This window comes from Lissotriton helveticus, chromosome 4_1, assembly GCF_964261635.1.
Source record: "Lissotriton helveticus chromosome 4_1, aLisHel1.1, whole genome shotgun sequence".
NCBI lineage: Eukaryota > Metazoa > Chordata > Amphibia > Caudata > Salamandridae > Lissotriton > Lissotriton helveticus.
Window position 1 is genome coordinate 958,531,952 of NC_136063.1, and position 21,026 is coordinate 958,552,977.

The 21,026-nt window shown below is 44.4% G+C and overlaps 1 protein-coding gene across 1 annotated transcript in view; it reads left to right on the forward strand.

Moving 5' to 3' along the window:
• The window catches only part of CTDP1 (CTD phosphatase subunit 1), an 826,403-nt gene that overhangs the window by 291,932 nt on the left and 513,445 nt on the right, over positions 1–21,026 (forward strand). The window contains exon 10 of the mRNA XM_078687575.1: positions 13,819–14,049. Coding sequence (XP_078543701.1) covers positions 13,819–14,049 — 231 coding nt within the window. The remainder of the gene's footprint in view (positions 1–13,818; positions 14,050–21,026) is intronic.

Genomic DNA, 21,026 nt, shown 5'->3' on the forward strand with positions numbered 1-21,026 from the left:
AACCAGCATTATGTGTTTACATATAATTGTTTTCTGTGATTAATCATAATCAATACATTCGGTCTGTCAATAACAGCAATTAGTATCCACATATTCAAATGGTCGGAGAGCTACTACGGCATGTATGCAGTATTACAATTATTGTCCATTGTATATTATAAATGGACATAAAGTTCTTCATCGCCGTTGAGGCCTCCTGGCTGTTTGGTTTTGAACTTTATGATTAATTTAGATTCCAAACGTCTCAGTTGTTGTTTTCGGTTACCACCTCTTTCATGTTGTGCAATGCTTGCTAGTCCAAAGAATTTTACATCAAGCCAAGTTTTTGTTTCATGATTGGCCATGTGTTTGGCTATGGCGTATGAGAAGTCTCTATTCTGGATTGCACGAATATGTTGCAATATTCTCGTTTTGAGAGAACAGGTCGTGCTCCCTATGTAGGCTTTGCCGCAAAAACATTGTAACATGTACACAACGTACGACGATTCACATGTAATACTAGTCCTGATTATGAAATTTTTTCCATCCGGACCAGTCAAGTTTTTGATGTTTTTTCCTATCTTGCAAGCCTTGCAGGTTGGACATTTACTAAATCCTTTTTTCCTTTGGTCAAACCAAGATTCTGATTTATTCATTGTGAAGTGACTTTGAGTGAGTTGATCCGCAAGGTTTGGAGCCCTTTTATATGCTATCAGTGGGTGGTCGCCGATAGTCGTCCCTATGTCAGGATCTTTACACAAAACATGCCAGTATTTTGTCAAGGCTTTTTGTATTTTATGACTCTCCTTGCTGAATGTTATAATCAGCCGTGGCTGTTCCTCCTTTTGATCTGCACTTCGTTGGTTATCATCTGTGGATCGGTTTCTTTGTTGGTCCTTTTTTACAAGAGTATCCGCTCTTGTTTTGGCGCGAGCTCTTGTTTCACACATTTCGAGATCTGTGTTTTTGTATCCTCTTTGTCTGAAGCGTTCCTTTGTCTCCTTGAATTTCTTCTCCATTTCAGAGTCCTCAGAGCAGTTCCTTTTCATCCGTAATAGTTCTCCGTACGGAATACTCTTTTTTAATTTCTGTGGGTGAAAGCTCAGACCATGAAGAAGACTGTTTGTTGCAGTTTGCTTTCTATGGACAGTTGTTTGTATTTTCCCATTTGATATGTATACTTTTGTGTCCAAGAAGTCTATTTCTTTGGCACTGATGGTGTATGTAAACTTCAATCCCACATAAGAATATTGCAACATATTCGTGCAATCCAGAATAGAGACTTCTCATACGCCATAGCCAAACACATGGCCAATCATGAAACAAAAACTTGGCTTGATGTAAAATTCTTTGGACTAGCAAGCATTGCACAACATGAAAGAGGTGGTAACCGAAAACAACAACTGAGACGTTTGGAATCTAAATTAATCATAAAGTTCAAAACCAAACAGCCAGGAGGCCTCAACGGCGATGAAGAACTTTATGTCCATTTATAATATACAATGAACAATAATTGTATTACTGCATACATGCCGTAGTAGCTCTCCGACCATTTGAATATGTGGATACCAATGGCTGTTATTGACAGACCGAATGTATTGATTATGATTAATCACAGAAAACAATTATATGTAAACACATAATGCTGGTTACATGACAAACTACGGGGACGTAGGGCACTTAGCCCTTGATTGACTCAGACATTATGTCTAAAAGTTACGCAATTAATCGACCATCAGGTACCTAGTTGGCCGGTTTATACACACGTGTGCACCACGAGTGTCTAGGAAGCGAAAGATCCTTTAATAAGAGGCACGCTTCCTCATGCAGTAACAATAACATTCCTCGTGGTCTGATGTGGCCAGCATTCATGTATGCATGAAGTAATGCATAGTGATAACATAGTAACTACAAGTACCATCATGCCCCTGCTAATTAAAGAGGTGTGTAATGAAATAAATGTGGAAATCGAAAAGGGACTATTCACAAACACTACCGTGACCAGGAACTACGGTTCAAAACGCGTAGGAGGTGTTGTGTCACGTTTGAATAAACAACTGCGTTAACCCAAGAAGTGTGCCGCGATTCTTTTCTTATATATATATATATATATATCGCCACAGGTTACCCTTTTTCACTCCGGATTCTCCCCACAAATGGATTCGGACCACGATAATGGTGCAGTTAATTTCTATTCGTGCAAGTCTTATAACGGATTTCAGCTCACTAGTGAGCCTTTATCACATGACATCTTTTCAGCGTTACCATTGGCTTTTTAAAGTGACCAGTGCAGGTGTGGTCAGAACCACGAGTGCAGTTTCACGCAATATACATTAAAAACATCCAATATATAGTTGCATAGTATTGACCACCGAATTTTGGATCTTCATGTAATGTATAATAGCAAACCTTATTCAAACTGAATACAGATAATTGAATATTATTTGTAATGAGACATTCTGGTATGATCCCAATGTTTTGGGCTGAATCCTAGGTTTAGTTGAAGAGGGCTCTGGGGTTCCTCTGTATCCTGGGCTTGTGTATCCTACTCATCCTGACCTATGGTGGAACATGTGTGCGCTGCAGTGGACCTTCAATCCCCAGTGGGTCCAACATCAGGGCTATCTATCTGACTCCATTCCATCTCAAGGGAGATAGTGCAGGATATGCAGGTGCGCTTACCTGTGCCAACCTGACCCGCAGCAAACTACTTTTTTTTCCCTCCCACAATTTAGTGGTGACAAACATGTCACTGCTTCGTTAGAAGAAATCTGGAAGGTAGATATCAAGTGCCTCTGGTCTTCATTGGAAAGCCAGATCCATAACAGGAGCTTTAGGTGATCAAACTGGTCGTAAATAAGGATTGTACTTGGTCCAGTTTGCACTGTCATAATAGGACGAGGCACTAGACAATGGTCACAGAGAACCTCATCCAGCACGATTAGGGCCCAATTGCCCCGGTCTGACCCCCTGATTGGGGTCTGACAAAGACCATGTAGGACTTTTGACAAATAAGGTGTGAGAAATAGTTCACTCAATCAATCAATCATCAGTATTTGTATAGCGCGCTACTCACCCAGTAGGGTCTCAAGGCGCTGGGGGGAGGGGTTCGTTACTGCTCGAAAAGCCAGGTCTTGAGTTGTTTCCTGAAGGGGAGGTGGTCCTGGGTCAGCCGTAGGTGGATGGGGAGGGAGTTCCATGTCTTGGCCGCCAGGTAGGAGAAGGATCTTCATCCCGCGGTGGCTCTGCGAATGCGTGGTACGGTGGCGAGGGCGAGGCTGGCCGATCGTAGCTGGCGGGTGGGTGTGTAGAAAGTGAGGCTGTTGTTGAGGTACTTCGGGCCCATGTCGTGGAGAGCCTTCTGTGCGTGGGTGAGGAGTCTGAACGTGATCCTCTTGTTGACGGGGAGCCAGTGCAGGTCTCAGGTGGGAAGAGATGTGGCTGCGGCGAGGGATGTCCAGGATGAGTCGTGCGGAGGCGTTCTGTATGCGCTGGAGTCGTTCTGTATGCGCTGGAGTTCACATGCTGACAGAGGCAATACTAGAATGATTTTCTCTCTGTGAAGAGTAGCAGTCTTAGTAATGTGCTGATTATAATTAGCACTGACTTTAAGAGCAACTGGGTTCCCCAGAATTTGAATGACCGGTCATTTGGACATAAAAACCTTGAGCTTTAGTGTCCATATTAGCATTTTTTTTACGTCTTCCTTGGATATTCTATACTTTGTCGAATGTGTCTGGTGATTGCAGGGGTCTCCCAATTTTTTTCAGTTTTCTTAGTAGCCAATTGCTCATGTTCACCTTATTTGAGTACCAGGATGCAACAGGGTTGGCTCTGTTTTTGTTACTTAATGAGGCCATTTTATCTACAGTCTGTAGAATAAGCTTGTTCTCGAACTGAGTAATTTCATTAACCAGTTATAATTGTGTAGTGGTTGCTGCAATATTTTCCAGAGTGTGCAGATGTTTTACCCAGAGCATTTTTTCAAGAGCTCATTTGTGAATATTGGCTTGTTTCATTAATGGAGATAAGATTGAAATGCACTTTTTGGATAGGGATATCAATATTATCTGACTTGTCAAAAACTAGTAGGTTGTCAACTACATGTGCTAAGATAAATTTGAGGGTCTTACATTTACTATGAGGATTAACACTGTAGAAGGTCAAATAGATCAGATGTTGTTTAGGGCTGATGTCAATTTGAAGACACTAAAATAAGTATTTGAGGTATATGCCTATCACTATTAGAGGTTAGTGAAGGAATCAATTAAGGGGCAGGCCGTGAGCAGTCCACCTGCAAATTATATGAAGGAAAAGTGTTTTACCATGGAAAAGATTCAGGCTTGCTGAAAGTGTCTTAATTAGATTTTCATATATAGGTGAGCATATTGAAGTTGAACTGCTAGTGGTTCATTTGACTTGGATGTTATTCGACTTTTGCACTCCCATTATTAGGCAACCAATTAGGAAGAAAATGGAGCATTGGCATCACCGTACCGAAAACCGATTCTTATTAAACTATGTTCTAATCTTCGTTCTTTCACCCTTCAGAACACCCACACTTTGGGGCATGTTGGGTCACCTCTGTGGCTTGGTGTAAACACTAATGAAATTATAGTTGGTTGAGTGATGTGGAGAGACAAGGTGCTTGGAGTGCAAGTTTATAGGGGAACCTGAGGCACATGGAAATCTGTAAATTTGTGACATGCTTAGAAGTAGCAGTTCATGATCTCTGTTGCTATTGGAAGTAAGGAACAATTTAGAAAGTCCTAGCTCTCCTAGTGGAAAGTTTCATTTCTATTAAGGACACAAATGCAAAGATTATGCTCATTTTTCCTATTTACTTACTTCCAGCAGATTTCAACTTTAACATAAACTACCTTTCCCAGAATACCCAGGGGAAAGGACTACAAACCATGTTCAACCAATCATGTCTTTCCATAATGTCCGCCATAATTTTCATATGCCTTAAGACATCCGACCACACAGGGTTTGGTAAATTTGTCAAAAGCTGGGTAGGATACCAATTTCGAATTGGACTTCGTTCTCCTGGATATATGGAAGGTGCCACCTTGCAGGGTAAAGACTTTGCCTGTGATATCCAGAGCTCTCACATCAGAGACTCTGCTGCAAGATACAAGAAAAAGCAACAACACCAGTTTTGCAGATAGTTGCTTTCTTGACAAATAATTTTTTTGCCAAAAACGAAAGAGGGTTAATACCACATTGATGTCCCAAAGAGTGAAATATATTCTGGCGGCAGTGCCAGACAAATTTCTCTCATTATCTTACATACCATTGAATGTTCTCCCACTTAGGAACCGCCAATCGGTAAAAGGCCTGCCGACTTGGCGGAGTGGTACGAATTGATCGTCCTGTCGGCCAAGCCCTGCAAAGCCAAGGAGGCCTAAAAGTTAATTACGGAACAATTTTGCACCCCATGGCATCCTCACTGTGTTGAACATGCCAACAAACCCATTGTGACCAACTTGATCGGTACCGTTTCGTTGTCTCATCTGCCCATGCTGATGCCAAAAATATTTCAGGTTCTTGTGAAAGACTTGTACTATCCATCTCTTCCTGTAATCCTCCATGCAATTAGGAGCATCAACTCCTGTAATATTAATGGGTGCAACCCGCTGAGAAGATTTCGAAGAGGATCTGGAGCATGGGGGAGGGTGTGGGAGGGGGACCGATTGGAAAATCCAGGTAAGTTCCAGAAGAACTGGAAATCATACTTGAGACCCCCCTAATGAAGTGATAAAATCACCTTTGCCTTCTGTCTCCGCACCTGTGCGGACAGACTTGTGATCTTTGCAAAGGGGGGAAATCATAGCCCATCTCCTGTGACCAATCCTGCATGAAAGTATCTGTTACTGTTGCTAGTGCGTCTGGATTCCAACTGAAATATCTGGCCACCTGTTGGTCCAGATGGGAGGCAAAGAGGTTGACCGAGAAGGGGTCCCATTGATCACTCAAAGGCTGGAAAACTTGAAAATCTAGCTGCCACAGATTCCTTCCTGTCTGGCCAGTTCATTGAGCACCAATCCACTATTTTGTTGGATACTTCTGGTAGGTACTCTGCTGTGACCGATACATTGTTGGTCAGGCAGTAGGCTCAAAAGTCCTTGGCCAGGTCTACTGGGATCTTGAACCTGGTGCACCCCAAGTGATTTTTGTCTTGTACCTCTGAGATGTCCATTTTTAACAGGACACAACAAATTACCTTGATTGGACTGCGAAGGAACCAATCCGTGGCAATTGAATTGGAGAGATTGTTTTTCGGCAGACCATTTTCCTCCTGTAATTGAGTCCCTGCAGCATGCCTCCCAGCTGTACTTACTGGTGTCTGGCCCTGTGACTATATCTGGGTCTGAACCGAATATAGCCCTGCCGTTCGAGGCCTCCATGTGAGGAAATCCCCATCTCATTTTGATCCTCACTTCCTCCATCAAGTATTTGCTGTGAGTACTGTAGACCTCGGCGAAGGTGGAATGCTTTTAGCCTTTGAAGGGCCCTGTAGTGCAACGGGCTTGAGAATATCTCCTGAATGGATGATGATAGCAATTCACTACTCAGGCTATCTGGCGCAGGGAGGTTTTGGTGCCAGCCAGGGACTTCCTCTACCCCGGTCTGATTTTTATTTTCTTGGAAGGAAGGCTGAGCGTCTTTTCTGACGAATTGATGACAAAAGCCCAAGAAGGTGTTCTTAGTGGATGAGGTCAGCAGGGACTTTTTGGCGTTTATGACGAACCCCAAATGTTCGAGCAGTTGTATCACAATCTGTAGTTGAACCCTCAGTCTGAGCGAACACTGATCCATGAAAAGATATCGTCCATATAGATGATGAGGCCGTAGCCTTGCGCTCTGAGGTATTCTACCACCGGCTTCAACAACTTGATGAAACACCAAGGTGTGGAAGAGAGTCCGAAAGGTAGTGTCTGGAACTCTTATACCTAGCCCAGCCACTGGAATTGTAAGAACCGGCAATGAGGAGGAAAGTTGGGGACCGTCTGGTATGCATTCTTGAGATCGAGGTGAACCATCCAGTACTTGGGCCGTAACAAAGTGCGTAGAAAATGGATACCTTCCATCTTGAAGTAAACTAGCTGGCCATTGAAGTTGCTTATGTTGATGATGGGCCTTTGATCCCCATCTAGTTTTTCCAACATGAATAGGTTGCTGATAAAGCTGTTGGGGTGGAGTTGAGTTGGGGCAGTGACATCATTGCGGAGTAGGTCCTTCACTTTGCAACTGATTAAGCTCATCTGAGCTTGTGGGAAAACCAGGGGACGTGGGCTAGAGAGTTGGATTGAAGAACCGTAGAATTCTGTTTGAAAGGCCTGAACGGTTTGCAGTATCCATGGATCGAAGATGAGCACCTCCCAATTGTGTGGGAAAAAGGCCAAATGCTTACGGACTCTGCTGTAAACGGAGATAGACACTTACCGGATGGGCTTTGGGAAACTGGCCTCTGGAGGAGCCTCGTGTTTAGCATCTCCTCTGCGCTCGTCTGGTTTGGAAGAATTCCCTGGAACTGGGTTGGTCTTGGTTCTTACAGTAGTTCTGTCCCTGTGGAGGGACTTGGGGGTAAAAGCAGCCAGCCAAGCTCCCTCTGCTACGACAAAAATGCAGGGGTGAAAGATAGACCTGGGCTTTGTCCAGAGACTTAAACGTGGCCACGAATTTGCCCAGTTCTGTCACAAAAGACTTCTTGTAAAGTCCCCCTTGAGCTACTTGGGGTCGACTTTTTTGAGGAGAGAGTGGCGTCTGACGACAATGCGCAATTGGCGTTGCCTAAAAAATGACAGCACGTTGTGCCCATGCAGAAATGTCTTCCGGGGAGATGTTAGAACCCAAGGCTTTTGCCCCTTCAGCGAACTCCAGCCAGAATTTTTGTAACGGGTCCCACCACATCCAGGAGCTTGTCCTGGCAGGACTTCCATGACCTTTCTTGGTTTACTGGATGTATTTTTGTAAGAAGATTTCCATTCGAGTATCTATCTCTGGAGTGAGGGCACCTTGCCTGCGTAGGAAGATTGCGGACATTCCACCCTGAGTTTTGCCCGGGCCTCTTTCTCTAAGGGCTTCCTCAGATGTCCAACCACATTATTGCCAACCTTAAGGGACAGGAACCAATCTGGTGTCCTGGGATGGATCAAGTCGTCTGGGTCCAGCATGTCTGAGGTGTCATCTGCCTCGTGGGTGGCAGTAGATGGTGTAGGATTGGGGGCAGGCGCCAAGGTCGAACAGGGTCCACCTTATCGGTGGAATCATGGGAATCCTCATTGTCCCCGCCTTGTGGCGGTGGGTCAGACGGGTCCTCTGGGGCGCTTAGAGAGTCCACTGCTGTCTCTAGTTCTGGAGGTGCAGAGCGTGCAAAGAAGGCTTTCTTAAGCCTTTTGAAGGCGCTCAGGTCCACCCCTGAGGCTGACTTGCGTTTGGCCGGGCGCTATGGCGCCTTCTCGAGACCTGGGAAAGCACTACAGGAAAGGGATCGGTCCAGGGACATATTAAAGTAGCCTGGATTCTTTTTCTTTTCAGAGTTTTATATAGCGCGAACTTGACCCGAATCTGGTATCGGAGTGCTTTACATAGCACCAGTTGCATTACATGAGGACACATTCATTTTTGTTATGCACGGGGAGATTAAGTGATTTGCCCAGAATCACAGGATGTTCTGTGTCATTGCCGAGACTTGAACCCAGTTCCCCAGATTCGAGGTCGACCACCCTAGCTGTTAGGCCAACTCCTGTCTCCTGGATTGGTGTGTCCTAATTGCACAAGGCGCCTTTGGAGGGGTTCCATTGCAGAGGCCACCGCATAATAAATGGATACATCCATGGTGTCGCAAAATTCATTATCTGGAGAAATGACAGCGATAGATTCCTCCTCTAGATAATCCCCCTCCGTTTCCATTATCAAGAACCCACAGGCGTTTAATTGTGCAGATCAAATAATAATGGCTGTGGAAAGCCCTACGGGCTTATTTGGAACCTGCTTGAACCGGATTCGATTTTTATTAGATTTTTATTGTGCTCACAGCACTGATTAGTCCCTATTAGTAAGCCCTGAGGGCAGAATATGGCATTGAGGAAACCAGTATAGTTTTCAACTATGCCAGGCATGGGCAAGTGGGTCAAAGCCCCGGGCTGAAAATGCCGTAATAGTCACTAGGCACAAGTAATCACTTGCTGTTTTTACCATCTGGACCCAATCCTCAAGTGCGCCCCCAATCTTTTTTTTGTAGTGGGGAAAAACTGAAGCAACTTGTATCGACCTGTTTATACGGGTATCTGCTGCTTGCATATATTTAATATAGACCCCCTGGGGGGCTTAGTGGCTTTCTTGGGAGAGGCAGTAGCTCTGCAGGGGCGCCAGTTAGTCAGTTTTACTGACACAGGTAGTGTGCGTCTCCTGCAGAGCAGCGAGACGTGTCAAGCGCGTCTCAGCAGAAGGTGCACCCTCTAGTGGGGGGATGTGTCTCACCACACTTTTGCGGCCCTATTTGTTTTAAAATCATTTTTGGGCTGCGAATGGAGCACTGATGTGTGGTTTTGCGGGAGGGAACTATAGGGGTATAAAACTACTTATCAGCATTAAGCAAGCATACCAAACATTTACATATCGGTGAGATGTAAAAAGGACATCTCTTTGGAAGCAGGAAAGGAGGAAGTGGTTTAGAGGACGCATGCTATTATGGTAGGACATGAACTATAATTGGTTGAACTTTGTTTTTAGTCCTCTACTATATCTGCACACAGGCTCATTATGCACACTTCTGGTTTAACCCCCCCCCCCCCCCCCCCAAACATGCCCCAAGTGGCGGCCGAACACTGGCTATCAGATCCCATCCCATTAGACGGTGCTATCTTTTCTGCTTGTGCTAATTGTGCGGAGACCCTGACCCGAATCACTACCGCTGCTGTGGCGTGGCAACATATTGCTACAAGAACCCGGGCCCCTATGCTATACTCGCCTATGCTTCCCTTGTCATACCACCCGCAGATGCCAGTCCTCCAGGAGGGGGTATTTAAGAAGACCCTAGCTAAATATGGGATTAAAACTTGGGGGGAACCTCTACTTCCAGGGCAAATTCCGAACCTCGCAACAGCTCTTCGCTGCGATACCCCCTCCTATGGACCTTTTTAAGGTCGAGGCTACAGTCGCACTGCGAAGCAGTGGGCGGAGCCGAAGATTTTATGACTGCTACAGTGGGGCTTTAACACGCCTCTCTCTTCCATTGGCTAGCTTCGTAAATGGAGGCTAGCCATTGGAAGAGATGGGCGTCACTCGGTTCAGGCCCCGGCTTGAGCAGATTCGTGGGCGTTTCTTTCTCTTTTTTAAGCCCCGCCCCCTTTTTTTATTCATAAGTGGGCCATTGTGGGCGTTTCCTTTTTTTTTTTACATGGCTGTATTTTCGTCATTGGTAACGTCTCTGTTGCCGGGATGGACGTAGCGATTTCTGTTGCCGCTCCCGGTCCCCTCTGAAGACCCCCGCGTCCCGGTCCCGCTCTCCCCCGCAGCCCCGCAACCCCCAGCAGCTCGCTCCCGGAGTCCGCCGAGGGCTCGGGCTCGCTTCCCGGTGAAGAGTCGGAAGTCTGTGCCAGCTCGGTCCCGGTCCCTTCTGAAGCCAGCGGCCGCGCGCTCCCAGTCCCCACCGAAGGCTCCTGCAGCGGCACCCAAGTCCCCGCCGCCAGCTTGCAAGGCCCCCGCAGCCTGCGCCCAGAACCCCCCCATCCAGCCTCGTAAAGCACCAGCCGCCCGCTCTCTGTCACCACTGCAGACCCGGAAGGCGCCCGCCGCTCGCTCGCAGTCTCCTCCCTGTGCTCCCACAGGGGCGGGTCTGACAACGCTTGCCAGGGCGGGTTTGGGTTCTCAGTCTGGGTTTCTTTGTATTTTTTGTAACGACCGCAGCTCAATAAATACACCTAGTGCCACACCACGGCGGCTGCTTCAAAATCTGCAGTTTTATTACTTTAAGGTTTTTGGTTTCTCTTGGGTACAAATGGTTTCAAGTAGGTGATCGTTAAAATGTCATTTAATTTATTTATTCATCCACAACCCGCTAATAATAGTCACTATGTAATTTTATATTACAGATAAGCAAAGGGTCAACATTAAATTGTGAAAAGGACATTAGACATAGCTTTTAGAACTGCGCTTCAGGCGTCAATGCGCTGGAATAAACAGTGTCCAAAAAGACCCAGGGCCCTATATCTGTTCTATAAAGTGCAGGTCTCACCGTAAAATTATTAAAGGGATTGTACTCCAGCACACACCACCTCTGTTGCGGACAAATGTAACAAATGTAACAAGTAGCACACATGATGCATGTTACCTGCAGCAACACGAACAAATCCCGGCTGCCTGCACACGACTGTAATCTTGGGCACAGCGACCTTCATTGGGACCAGTGTACAGAGGTAAAGTGGAAGGACTCGCTGAACCGTCTGCAGCCATGAAAGTCAATCTTTTCACGGCGTCCTGTTCTCTTAACGTACAGCTGTTCGCAGCACTTCCTGGTTTCTCCTTCAAAAGCATTAAGCAAAAAGACATTTCCAGTAAAGGAATTGAAGAGCGACTGCCCCTCCACCCCCGGCCCCACCCCCACCTCTATTCACGCAACAGATGCCCGACGGCGCGTCTTCCATTGAACAATAGCACACTCTCTTGTTTACAGAGCCTAGAAACGGGAAAAGCGTGGCACAATGCGCTCTAGAAAAAATACCAAATGATTCTCAATAGAAGCTGTCAGTCCCATGAACCTGCCAAGCCGGTGACCCCTTCAAGCACATTAGCAGGGGCAGTCTGTCCAGATCCCAGCGGCCTGCACACAGGCTGTGATCTTAGACACGCCGCCTCGAAGAGCAGCTCTGACGCACAGGCGCTGCGCGGGCTCCGAGGGAATATTTTTATTATTAATATTATTGTGATTACCACCATTACTATTGTTAATAATATTAACAGTATTGTTATTAATGGCCACAACCCCTCAGATAAGGTACATTTGAAGGTGGGTGGCCGCTAAAACACTTTCTGTAATATACTAATGCAATTCCACTTAACCATTCCGATTCATGATTCGGAAAAGCTTTTCCCTTCAACAACAACTGAAGTAAACATTAGAGTCTCGCTCTCTGGCTGTGTGTGTGGGTGGCTTTGTGTGTGTGCCTCTGTATGTGTGCCTCTGTGTGTGTGTGTGTGTGTGGCTTTGTGTGTGTGGCTCTGTGTGTGTGGGTGCAAATGCAATAGGTCTCGCATTTGCAAGAGATTAAGCTATTGACATTGTAAATGACAATGCCATTTATTTATATGTTTTAAAAACAAAAACATAAATAAAAAATGTCATGAGCAATGCCAATAGCTCTAACTTTAACAATGCCGAGACCATTGCATTGTAAATGTTTGTTCTATATATCTGGCTGCGGCAGGGATTTAAGGAACACACTCCATCCTTCCCCAGTGAGCCACCGGAGTTCGCCACACTTCATCTTATATTGGCCCGAGATGCAGCACCTCATCAAGTTACTTCCCTCTATCGATCTCTGTACACCACTTAACCTGCTTCACGATCCACCTCATGGGATAAATGGTCCACAGAACTGCAGCTAACTATAACTGAGGAGCAGTGGACCTATTGCGGCGGACAAACAGAGCAAAGCACATCCAGTAGCCGCCTCCGGATACTCCACTATAAATACATACACCGTACATATTATACACCTGTTAAACTCTTTCGCTTTCGATTGCGTGAGGATGATAGATGCAGTCGATGTGGGGCTACAGGGGCTGACTTCCTACATCTGGCATGGGACTGCGCCGTGGTGCAAGGGTATTGGAAGCTCTGGTACAAATGACATCGCTACACCTCCCACACACTCCCCTTTTCGCCCTTCTTGGCTATACCGCAACCATAGCTACGCCACACAGGAAATTTGTCTCCTTTAGTCTTCTCCTCGCCAAACGCCGTATTGCATGCCGCTGGGGCTGAGGCCGGGAGCCTACGTTTAAGGAATGGATCCGAGATATGGTATTCTGGCAGGACAAATTGTACACATACGCTGAACTACTCCCACTTTCCTCCCGGCCCGAGACAATTGGGGTCCCCTCACTACATATCTGCCTGCACACCCTGTTTCTGATGTTGACAACACACAACCTGACACTGTGGTGACCACCGGTGCCCCCCAGACTCTTGACGGGTTGACACGCGTCACCCCTACCCCCCCCCCCCCTTCAATCCTCCTCTCCTCTGACCTCTCCATATGATTGAATGCTGCCATTGTAGGTACCGTATGGTCTCTCACTATGTTGTCGCTTGTGCCCCACTGTATGACTCTTTTGCTTACCGTGTTTTATTGATTCTTAGATCAATGCTGTTGGCCTACTGTACCCATTTAATCTGTATACCTGCATTGATACTCTGTCTGTTTTCATCTTCCTGCTTTGTATTTTTTTGAAAAAGCATAAATAAATGTAATAAAAAAAAGGTAAAAAAATAACAAAACTTTGTTTTTAGTCCTTTTCCCTGTATATTCTGAGAAAGGTAGTTTATGTTAAAGTTGAAGTCTGCTGAAAGTAAATAAAGAAGAAAGATAAGTATAATCCCCACCTCTGTTCCTGACCTAGAATAGGCTGTTGTCTTTCAAGTGCATTCCATCAACTTGAACCTTGTCTTTTTTTATATGCTGCTTCAAAAAAGAAGCTTATATCCTCAGTGGCAACCTTATTGCAGTATTATATATGAAATATTCTACCATTAATTTGCTCAGAGCATTCATGTTCACCTTGGTAACCATTCCCCTGAAATGGTCTTGCTTTTAAATTTACTCACAGGTCCATAAGTCCTGCTACCTTTCCTGATGCCTGGAGTGCATTCCAAACTGCTCTCTTTCATCCAACTCCAATTCATCCGAAGATTCCACCAGGTCCAGAGGTTCGTATATATGACCCTAATACGGGAAAGCTGATCCGGAAGAATTCTCAGAGTTCGGTGCAGTCCCCCTACATTCAAGCTCCAGCTCCTACCCTTACAGCACCAGTCCATGGGGAGCACTCATCGTTCAGGTACTGGAAATGCTAGTTCTGGAGCTTGTGCCTCATTCAACTCCTGGATATCTTGTATCTGTTAAGCTTCTCTCATTTCACTGACTTGTGGGAGAGGTTCAGAAGTTAAGCATTTGGATGTTATGTGCTGGTATTAGAAGGGGGTGTATAAACTCATTGTCGATCATACTAGCTCTAATATTGAGTGGGAACATTTGCTTCTTGTTCTCCTGTCATGTTGCAACCCAATCTGTGCTCCATTTTCCCTTGTTTGCGTTGTCCATGTTCCAATCCGTAACCACATTCCTTATATTCCTTCACGGTTCAAACTCATTTGATCACTTAGATCAAATGATTGTTCTTGACACTAATATTACTCGCTTGGTCAGTCATTCATCCTGCCACTTCCCCACATTTTACAGTGAATTAGAATCTGAGGGGGAAAATACCACACTTGGCACATTCTGGGCTACACACTTAGCAATTGATTGAAGATAAGAAATTGGACCGTAAGGCTAAGTTCAATGCCTGTACTATCCGCCCACTGGACTGCTGTGACATTAATTCTGATGCCTCGTTATTTGCAAATGTAATTCATTTGCAGCATATCAGTTGGGCCCTTTAGTGAGTTTTAGCTTCACCCTTTGCTCTCCCTCTGGCATACATTTCCTTTTCATTTACAGAATACACAATATGAAAGACAATACAGTCATTTTCTTTGCAAAGAAATGTTAATTTTGTAATTGTTTTGGATTTTGCTTATAACCTGTCCTTGTATAGGCAGTGTTTTATATTAAAATATAAATGTTCAAATGTTTTCTTTAAAATATCTTGTACTTGAGGTATACTAGCTGTTTCTGTTTTGATTTTGTTAACTTGTTTTAGTTTTGTGAGCCTCGCTCTTCTAATAAAGAAATATATTCTGTCAGACAAGCGCTCTGTTGAACAGTCTTGCGAATGTTCCTGTTTCTGGTAGAGTTTGTGACATAAATGTATCCTCTGTTCAATGAGAAAGTTACTCAAATAAATATTTGTTTACATTTGGTAACAATGCAGCTTTGGCTTGTAGTGTTTTGTACTCTCCACACTCATGGACTTTAATTTGTCTTTAATAGCTTTCTTTCCTCACTTCCAGAGCTTTTCATCTATCTGGTTGTAATTCGCCAATGTTAATACTGTTAATGTTGCAAAAAATGTAGTTGCTTTTTCAATGAAATTGGAATCTAAAAAATCTTAACTTTTAAAGAAGGCCAATTCGCAATACAGCAATTGTATTTTTCAGCATGTTCTTCTGATCAACAAGTAAAGAGCAATGAGGTTCTCAACAGATAGTATCATTTTTTCATGGTGTGACAAGTAAGAAAATTTGATGTTCTTGAATTTTGAAACTATTCTAAATTTTGGGACCTTATAATTGTTTAGCCATGCAACAGTTGATGTTGCTAAAAGGATATTGTGCTGCATAACTAAATACTTATAAGGTCCCAAAAGCGAGACCTATTGGCTATGCCAATGCTGTTTTCCGATTCCGGGCGTCTAACGACTCAAGGCTCCCCCCCTGGCCCCCCATACCCCCCTTTTTTTTTAAATTGGTTTAATTTTCTTGTCCTCCCTTCCTTCTCCCTCTTCACTGGGCTCTCACTTCCATGTTGTTTGCTTTTGGAAAGGAGCTCGGTGTGGCTGTGGCGTGAGTGATTCCTTTGACTGATCGGGAAATGTGTTCCCTGGGCTGTCACTGCTGTGATATTATCAGCTTGACGTCACTGACCCGTGAACACAAACTGGTCCCCAAAGATCACAGCAGGAGCGAGGCGAAAGAGGAGGACGGAAATGAGGAAAATGGCAGAAAAGATTGAAGAAAGTAGACCTTGCCTTATTCTCAGTCACGTTCAGCAGCTTTGCCATTTATGTGCCTGCAGCTACACTCCACTGGGGGAAGGGGGGCATCTAGTTCTGCGCTATAGCCATGGAAGAGGTGAGTATTCTTATCCCAGTGATGAGCTTAATGGCATCAGCAGTTAGGATAGCAACAGCTAATGTTAAAGTCATGATCATCTTTCATCACATACCAGACACAGCTGTGTCCGGCAGAAAAAGAATAGTGCAGCAGCTGTTCTAATTTCTATTAAGTAATATGAGCTATACCACACTTTGTATAAAGGCTAGGGGGTGGGGGGAGCAGAGGGAGGGGATCAGAAACGCTGCCACTAATGGTTTTGCCCAGAGCGCTATCCAAGCAAAGGCCGGCACTGCACAGAAGACATATTTATTCAGTTAGAAATTGGCGTTCTCGTAGAACAGGTGTGACCGTGTGTCAATCAAATCAGCTGTGTAATATACTTTTCCGTTGGACTGTCACTGAACAGACAAATATCCTGTCAAAATCCCACTTAGGCTAGAAGACCGTGGGCTGTCTTAACAACTAGATGAGTTGAGGGTCCCTCTGCTCATCCACCACAAGAACATTACTCACGTGTAGCAGTCTTCACAGTAGGCGCCTACACAACTGCTGCTGCGGAGTAATAACGCTCCTTGGCACAGTCGTATCCTGAAGATTTTGTAATTCAGAACCAAGAAGAAAAGTGTAGTGGTTTTTTAGGTCTCGTAGAACCAACGCGCATGCGTTGTTCTTCGAGAGTATTGTAGGCAAAACAACTCTTGAAACCAGCGAGGATTGTCCCCAATGTATGTGAAGTAATCAACCGTGACGCTTCGCCATCGCGCGCCTCACTTCTCAATCAATCACACCCCATATGGTGTTCCCTCCCACTCGCTCCATCAAAGGCTGCTACTCTCCCGCCAATGCGCTCCCGCCCTGCCCCCCCACAGCAATGCCAAGAGCTTGTTAATGTTCCTGCCCCCGTGCTCCCCTTGTTTACCCCGCCCTCTCTCCCGTAGTCCGTGCCATCTTTACCCCGCCCTCCCGCATGTTGTCCTTGCCTTCTCATTTGCATCTCCTCTTCGACAATCTTGTGTGTGTTTATAGTTATGCGTAAAGTATTCACGTTTTGCAATGAAAATAACCCGAGCTCAAATCTGCTTTCTTGAAAGGATATTGCATTATTTAAAGGGGCGAGCTACATTAGCGAAGCCTCGGCTCACAAATGCACTTAGCCTGGTGTCATATTACTGGGGTTGTCCAATCTGGCAAGCAGCACCCTCGAGCAGCGGTAAACTAACTTGGCGCCTTTAGAGCAAGCGTTGTTTGTGTGAGCCACGTTTGTTCACATCCTGTTGGACTGATACCAGCCCACTCCTTGCTCACAGTGTGCAACTCAGCCAGCCGAGGGCCTTATAATGTTCTTAGTCATCTTCTAATGTCCATCCATATCCCCATGATGTCGTGATACAGCTGTTGTGTTCCACCAACAACCACGCAGTGTGCACTGTGTCAGCATGTGTTTGTGACAAAGAACAGTCCTGCATATCCCACAATTATCCCCCTCTCTATTTACGAGCAGCATTTTGCCTGTTGATATCTCCCTATTCCAATACCTATTCTGTCTTCTCCCGTCTCTCTCTCCTTCTACCTTTCTCGTCTTTAGTCTTTTTTTCTTTCTCTCCCTCCCTCTACCACACATTCACACAGACACTCTCTCTGCATCTCTCTGTTCCTTCCCAGTCTATTTAGCTCTCTGTTTATTCCTCACACCCTCTCTTTCATAGCTACGTTTATTTTGTATAGTGCCAACATATTTCGTATCTGCCTTTTCAGAATGCTATATCTATAACATATATAAACACCACCATGTATGACGCTATGTCATGAATGCTAAAAAAGGGCAAGTGATGGTCTGTTGCTGAATATGTAATGCATGCAGGCACCAGAGGGCAGTGTAAATTCATGGTGACTGTCACAGCAAATGTCTGTGATAAGTGAACCTCGGACTGGCCCCTTGGAAAGGTAAACCGGTAAACATTCACGCACTCTGCAGGTCACCATTTGCCACCATGCGGCTGCTAGCGCTTTCATCCCTATCACCTCTCCAACTTCCCCTCCCACCTCCCAAACAGCATCGAGCCGAAAATGCACTGAGGATGGGAAACAATCGAAATTAAACTATTCAATTGAGAAGACACTGTAACCTATTGAAATTCTAGTATGCACAATTATAAAGTGCATTTTTGATTGACAGCTGACGTGTATAAACATTTTTTTAAACTTGTCAATGAAAATTAACGAGCACTTTTCTTGAAATCACACTTGAACGTGACATATGTAAAACAAAACAACGTTTTATAGCTGTACAAGCCTGTTGCTAGATGTTCATGTACTTGTCTTCCTTTCCATTACGTCTTTTCCCGCTTCATTGCACGTAGCTTCCTCTTTTTTCAAATATCACCTTACATTTTCTTCATTTTATGTACCCATTTCTTCTCCTGTTTCCAACATTCCTCATCCTCCCACCCTGTCTCTTCCTATCTCTCTTCCTCTTGATTCGCGCTGTCCTTTTATTCTCTTTCTTTCTCTGTCATAAGCTGCACTTTTCCTTTTCCAAAGCCCTCTTTTCACCTCCCACTCGCATCTACCTCCACCGTTCCTTTCCTTCTTATATTTTGTATGCAAAACAAAAACACTTTTTCCACAAACAGCACTTTTATCCAGTCTCGCCTCTGGCTGTCTTTACATGCTTACACCCCTCTCCAACAGACCACTCACACTGCCCACCTTTCACACAGCCCACACACACTGGCTCCCTCGCACACAGACCACATCACACACTACCAATAAGCATTGCCATAGCCAATAGGACTCGCATTAGGAAAGTGTGAGCTATTGGCTTTGTGAATAACAATGCTATTAATTTATATCTTTTCAAAGCCAACACACATTAAAAAAAATTGTCATTTACAATACCAATAGCTCACACTTTCCTAATGCGAGACCTATTGCATTGCAAATGCTTGTTTGTAGTGGATGTAGTTCAATGATTGAGTGGACAGCGGTTGATATGAGGATTTAGGTTCTAATCCCCGGCATACTTCATCGCACTGTGTGGTCTTGGGCAAGTTACTTCCATTCCCTCAACGTTTATTTTCATGTGCTCCAAAGTTGCGAGCACTTGGAAACAGATGTACATTCTTGCATGTATTGCAGCTTAAAAATAAATTCATAGCCACTAGAATTAATGGATTGTGCGGTTGCTGCATTTTTCGCATAGTTACGGAAAATTAAAAAATGTGTTTGTAGGTCAAACGGTTCAAATGTTACTAAAAAACATAGCGGCACAGTGGAAGGCCCTCTGCAAATGTTGACTGGCCCCCTTTCTGTTGCTTATTGCTATATATAGGTGTTAAACTGGTACCAGTGACTTGCAACCCAGGCCCAGATAGTGTTAACAAATGTAAAAGTTACAAAATAATAAAAACATATTATCACAAAATGTGCATTGTGCCACTTTGTCTTTTCTTACATAATTTGGTCAACCCTGCCACATAATTCCAGTGGCCCTGCATCTGTTCCTTTTAATGTACGCCAGTTGTACTACTCAAGTAACACAAGCGAGGCAGTTCTAGTTATAATTGCATTTAATGTCATGATGCAGACTTGGTGTGTAAATCCAATTGGAGACGAAAATAATGAGACTCCTGATTGCAAACACTTTTTATTAGATTTGGAAACTGCCAAAATTAGTTAACTGAATTTTTCAAATCCCCCAGTAATATCAATGAAACATTTAGGTACTGGGAACATTAAGTGTTGTGGTAGCTGATGCACGGGACAGAGAGGGCGGAAGTGCTGATACGAGGAACCGGCTGATGCAGGCTGTAATAGTGGCCTGGGGGAACTCAAGCAGGAATTTGTGTAACTGGTTGACGCAGAGCGTAACAACGTGCAGGTAGTTGAAGGAGAAGCTGGTACTTGGAGTGACGGCAGGAAAAGGGAAACGAAAAAAGTGTTTGGTGAAACAGGTACTTTTTATAGAGACAAGGAAACCCAAAGGTAATCTACTAGGGACCTTGGGCGCTTAATTGTTACTAAAGACAGGGGTCACTAGAACATGCGAATTGAGAACTTGAATCAACATATGCTAAATAGTCAATATGTTCTTTGTCCAGCTGGACAGAGTTTTATTTAGTCAAATATAAAAATATAACGTAGAGTTGAGAATGATGTCATGGGGGCACAGCCTGTTACCCACAGACAGCAAGACAGAACAACAATTTTCAGGCAAAAAACTAGCAAAGCGGTCTGGTTCCTAGTATTCAGTAGACAGACTTAATAAAAACATGGTACCATTGTACAATACATTCTGAGTATTAAAAGACATATGGTACATAGGTGTCGACGTTTCGATGCCAAGGCTTTAGATATGTGGCATCATCTTCAGGACAGTGTTATAAAGCATGCCTGTCTTGAATTATTACAGTTGCCTTTCATACATACATAACAATTAACATAAAAGGTTTTAACACAAGGATGGAGAAAATTGGGAAAAAGAAGGAAAAAATAACGTTTTTAGAACAAATTTCAAGGCATGGACCAATCTTGTCAGTATTCAGTTACTTGGAAATTACATTTAGTGAGCAGGCATGCTATATTGTGACTTCCAATGATAGAGTGAGGCAGAACAACTCAGTTTGTCAATATGTGACCAGGATGTTGGGAAATTTGAGAACCGTTTATAGTGGCGCAAGGGCAGTACATACACGCCTAATAGAATGACCCACATGTTTAGTAGGATTGTTCAAGTAACGTGCAGCAAGGTGCTTCATCAAATAATCGCGGTGCGGACATACAATAATGAACTGCGGCGCAATGACTTAAGGTGAAATGGAGAAGTAATGAGCACTGACAGAAACATAGGCAGGCAGGTTGCGAGCATCTATAGGTAAGTTATAGCGCAGAGAAGTGCAGAATAAAAGGGATTGGTAAGCGCAGTACTAAAGTTTAATTGTACATATCGGCGCGGTGACATCCAGGTGTACAGGTGTTCATGAACTTAACTTTATGTGAGACTTGTGGCGATTTAACAAAAAGTTTGTTTCTGGCAAAA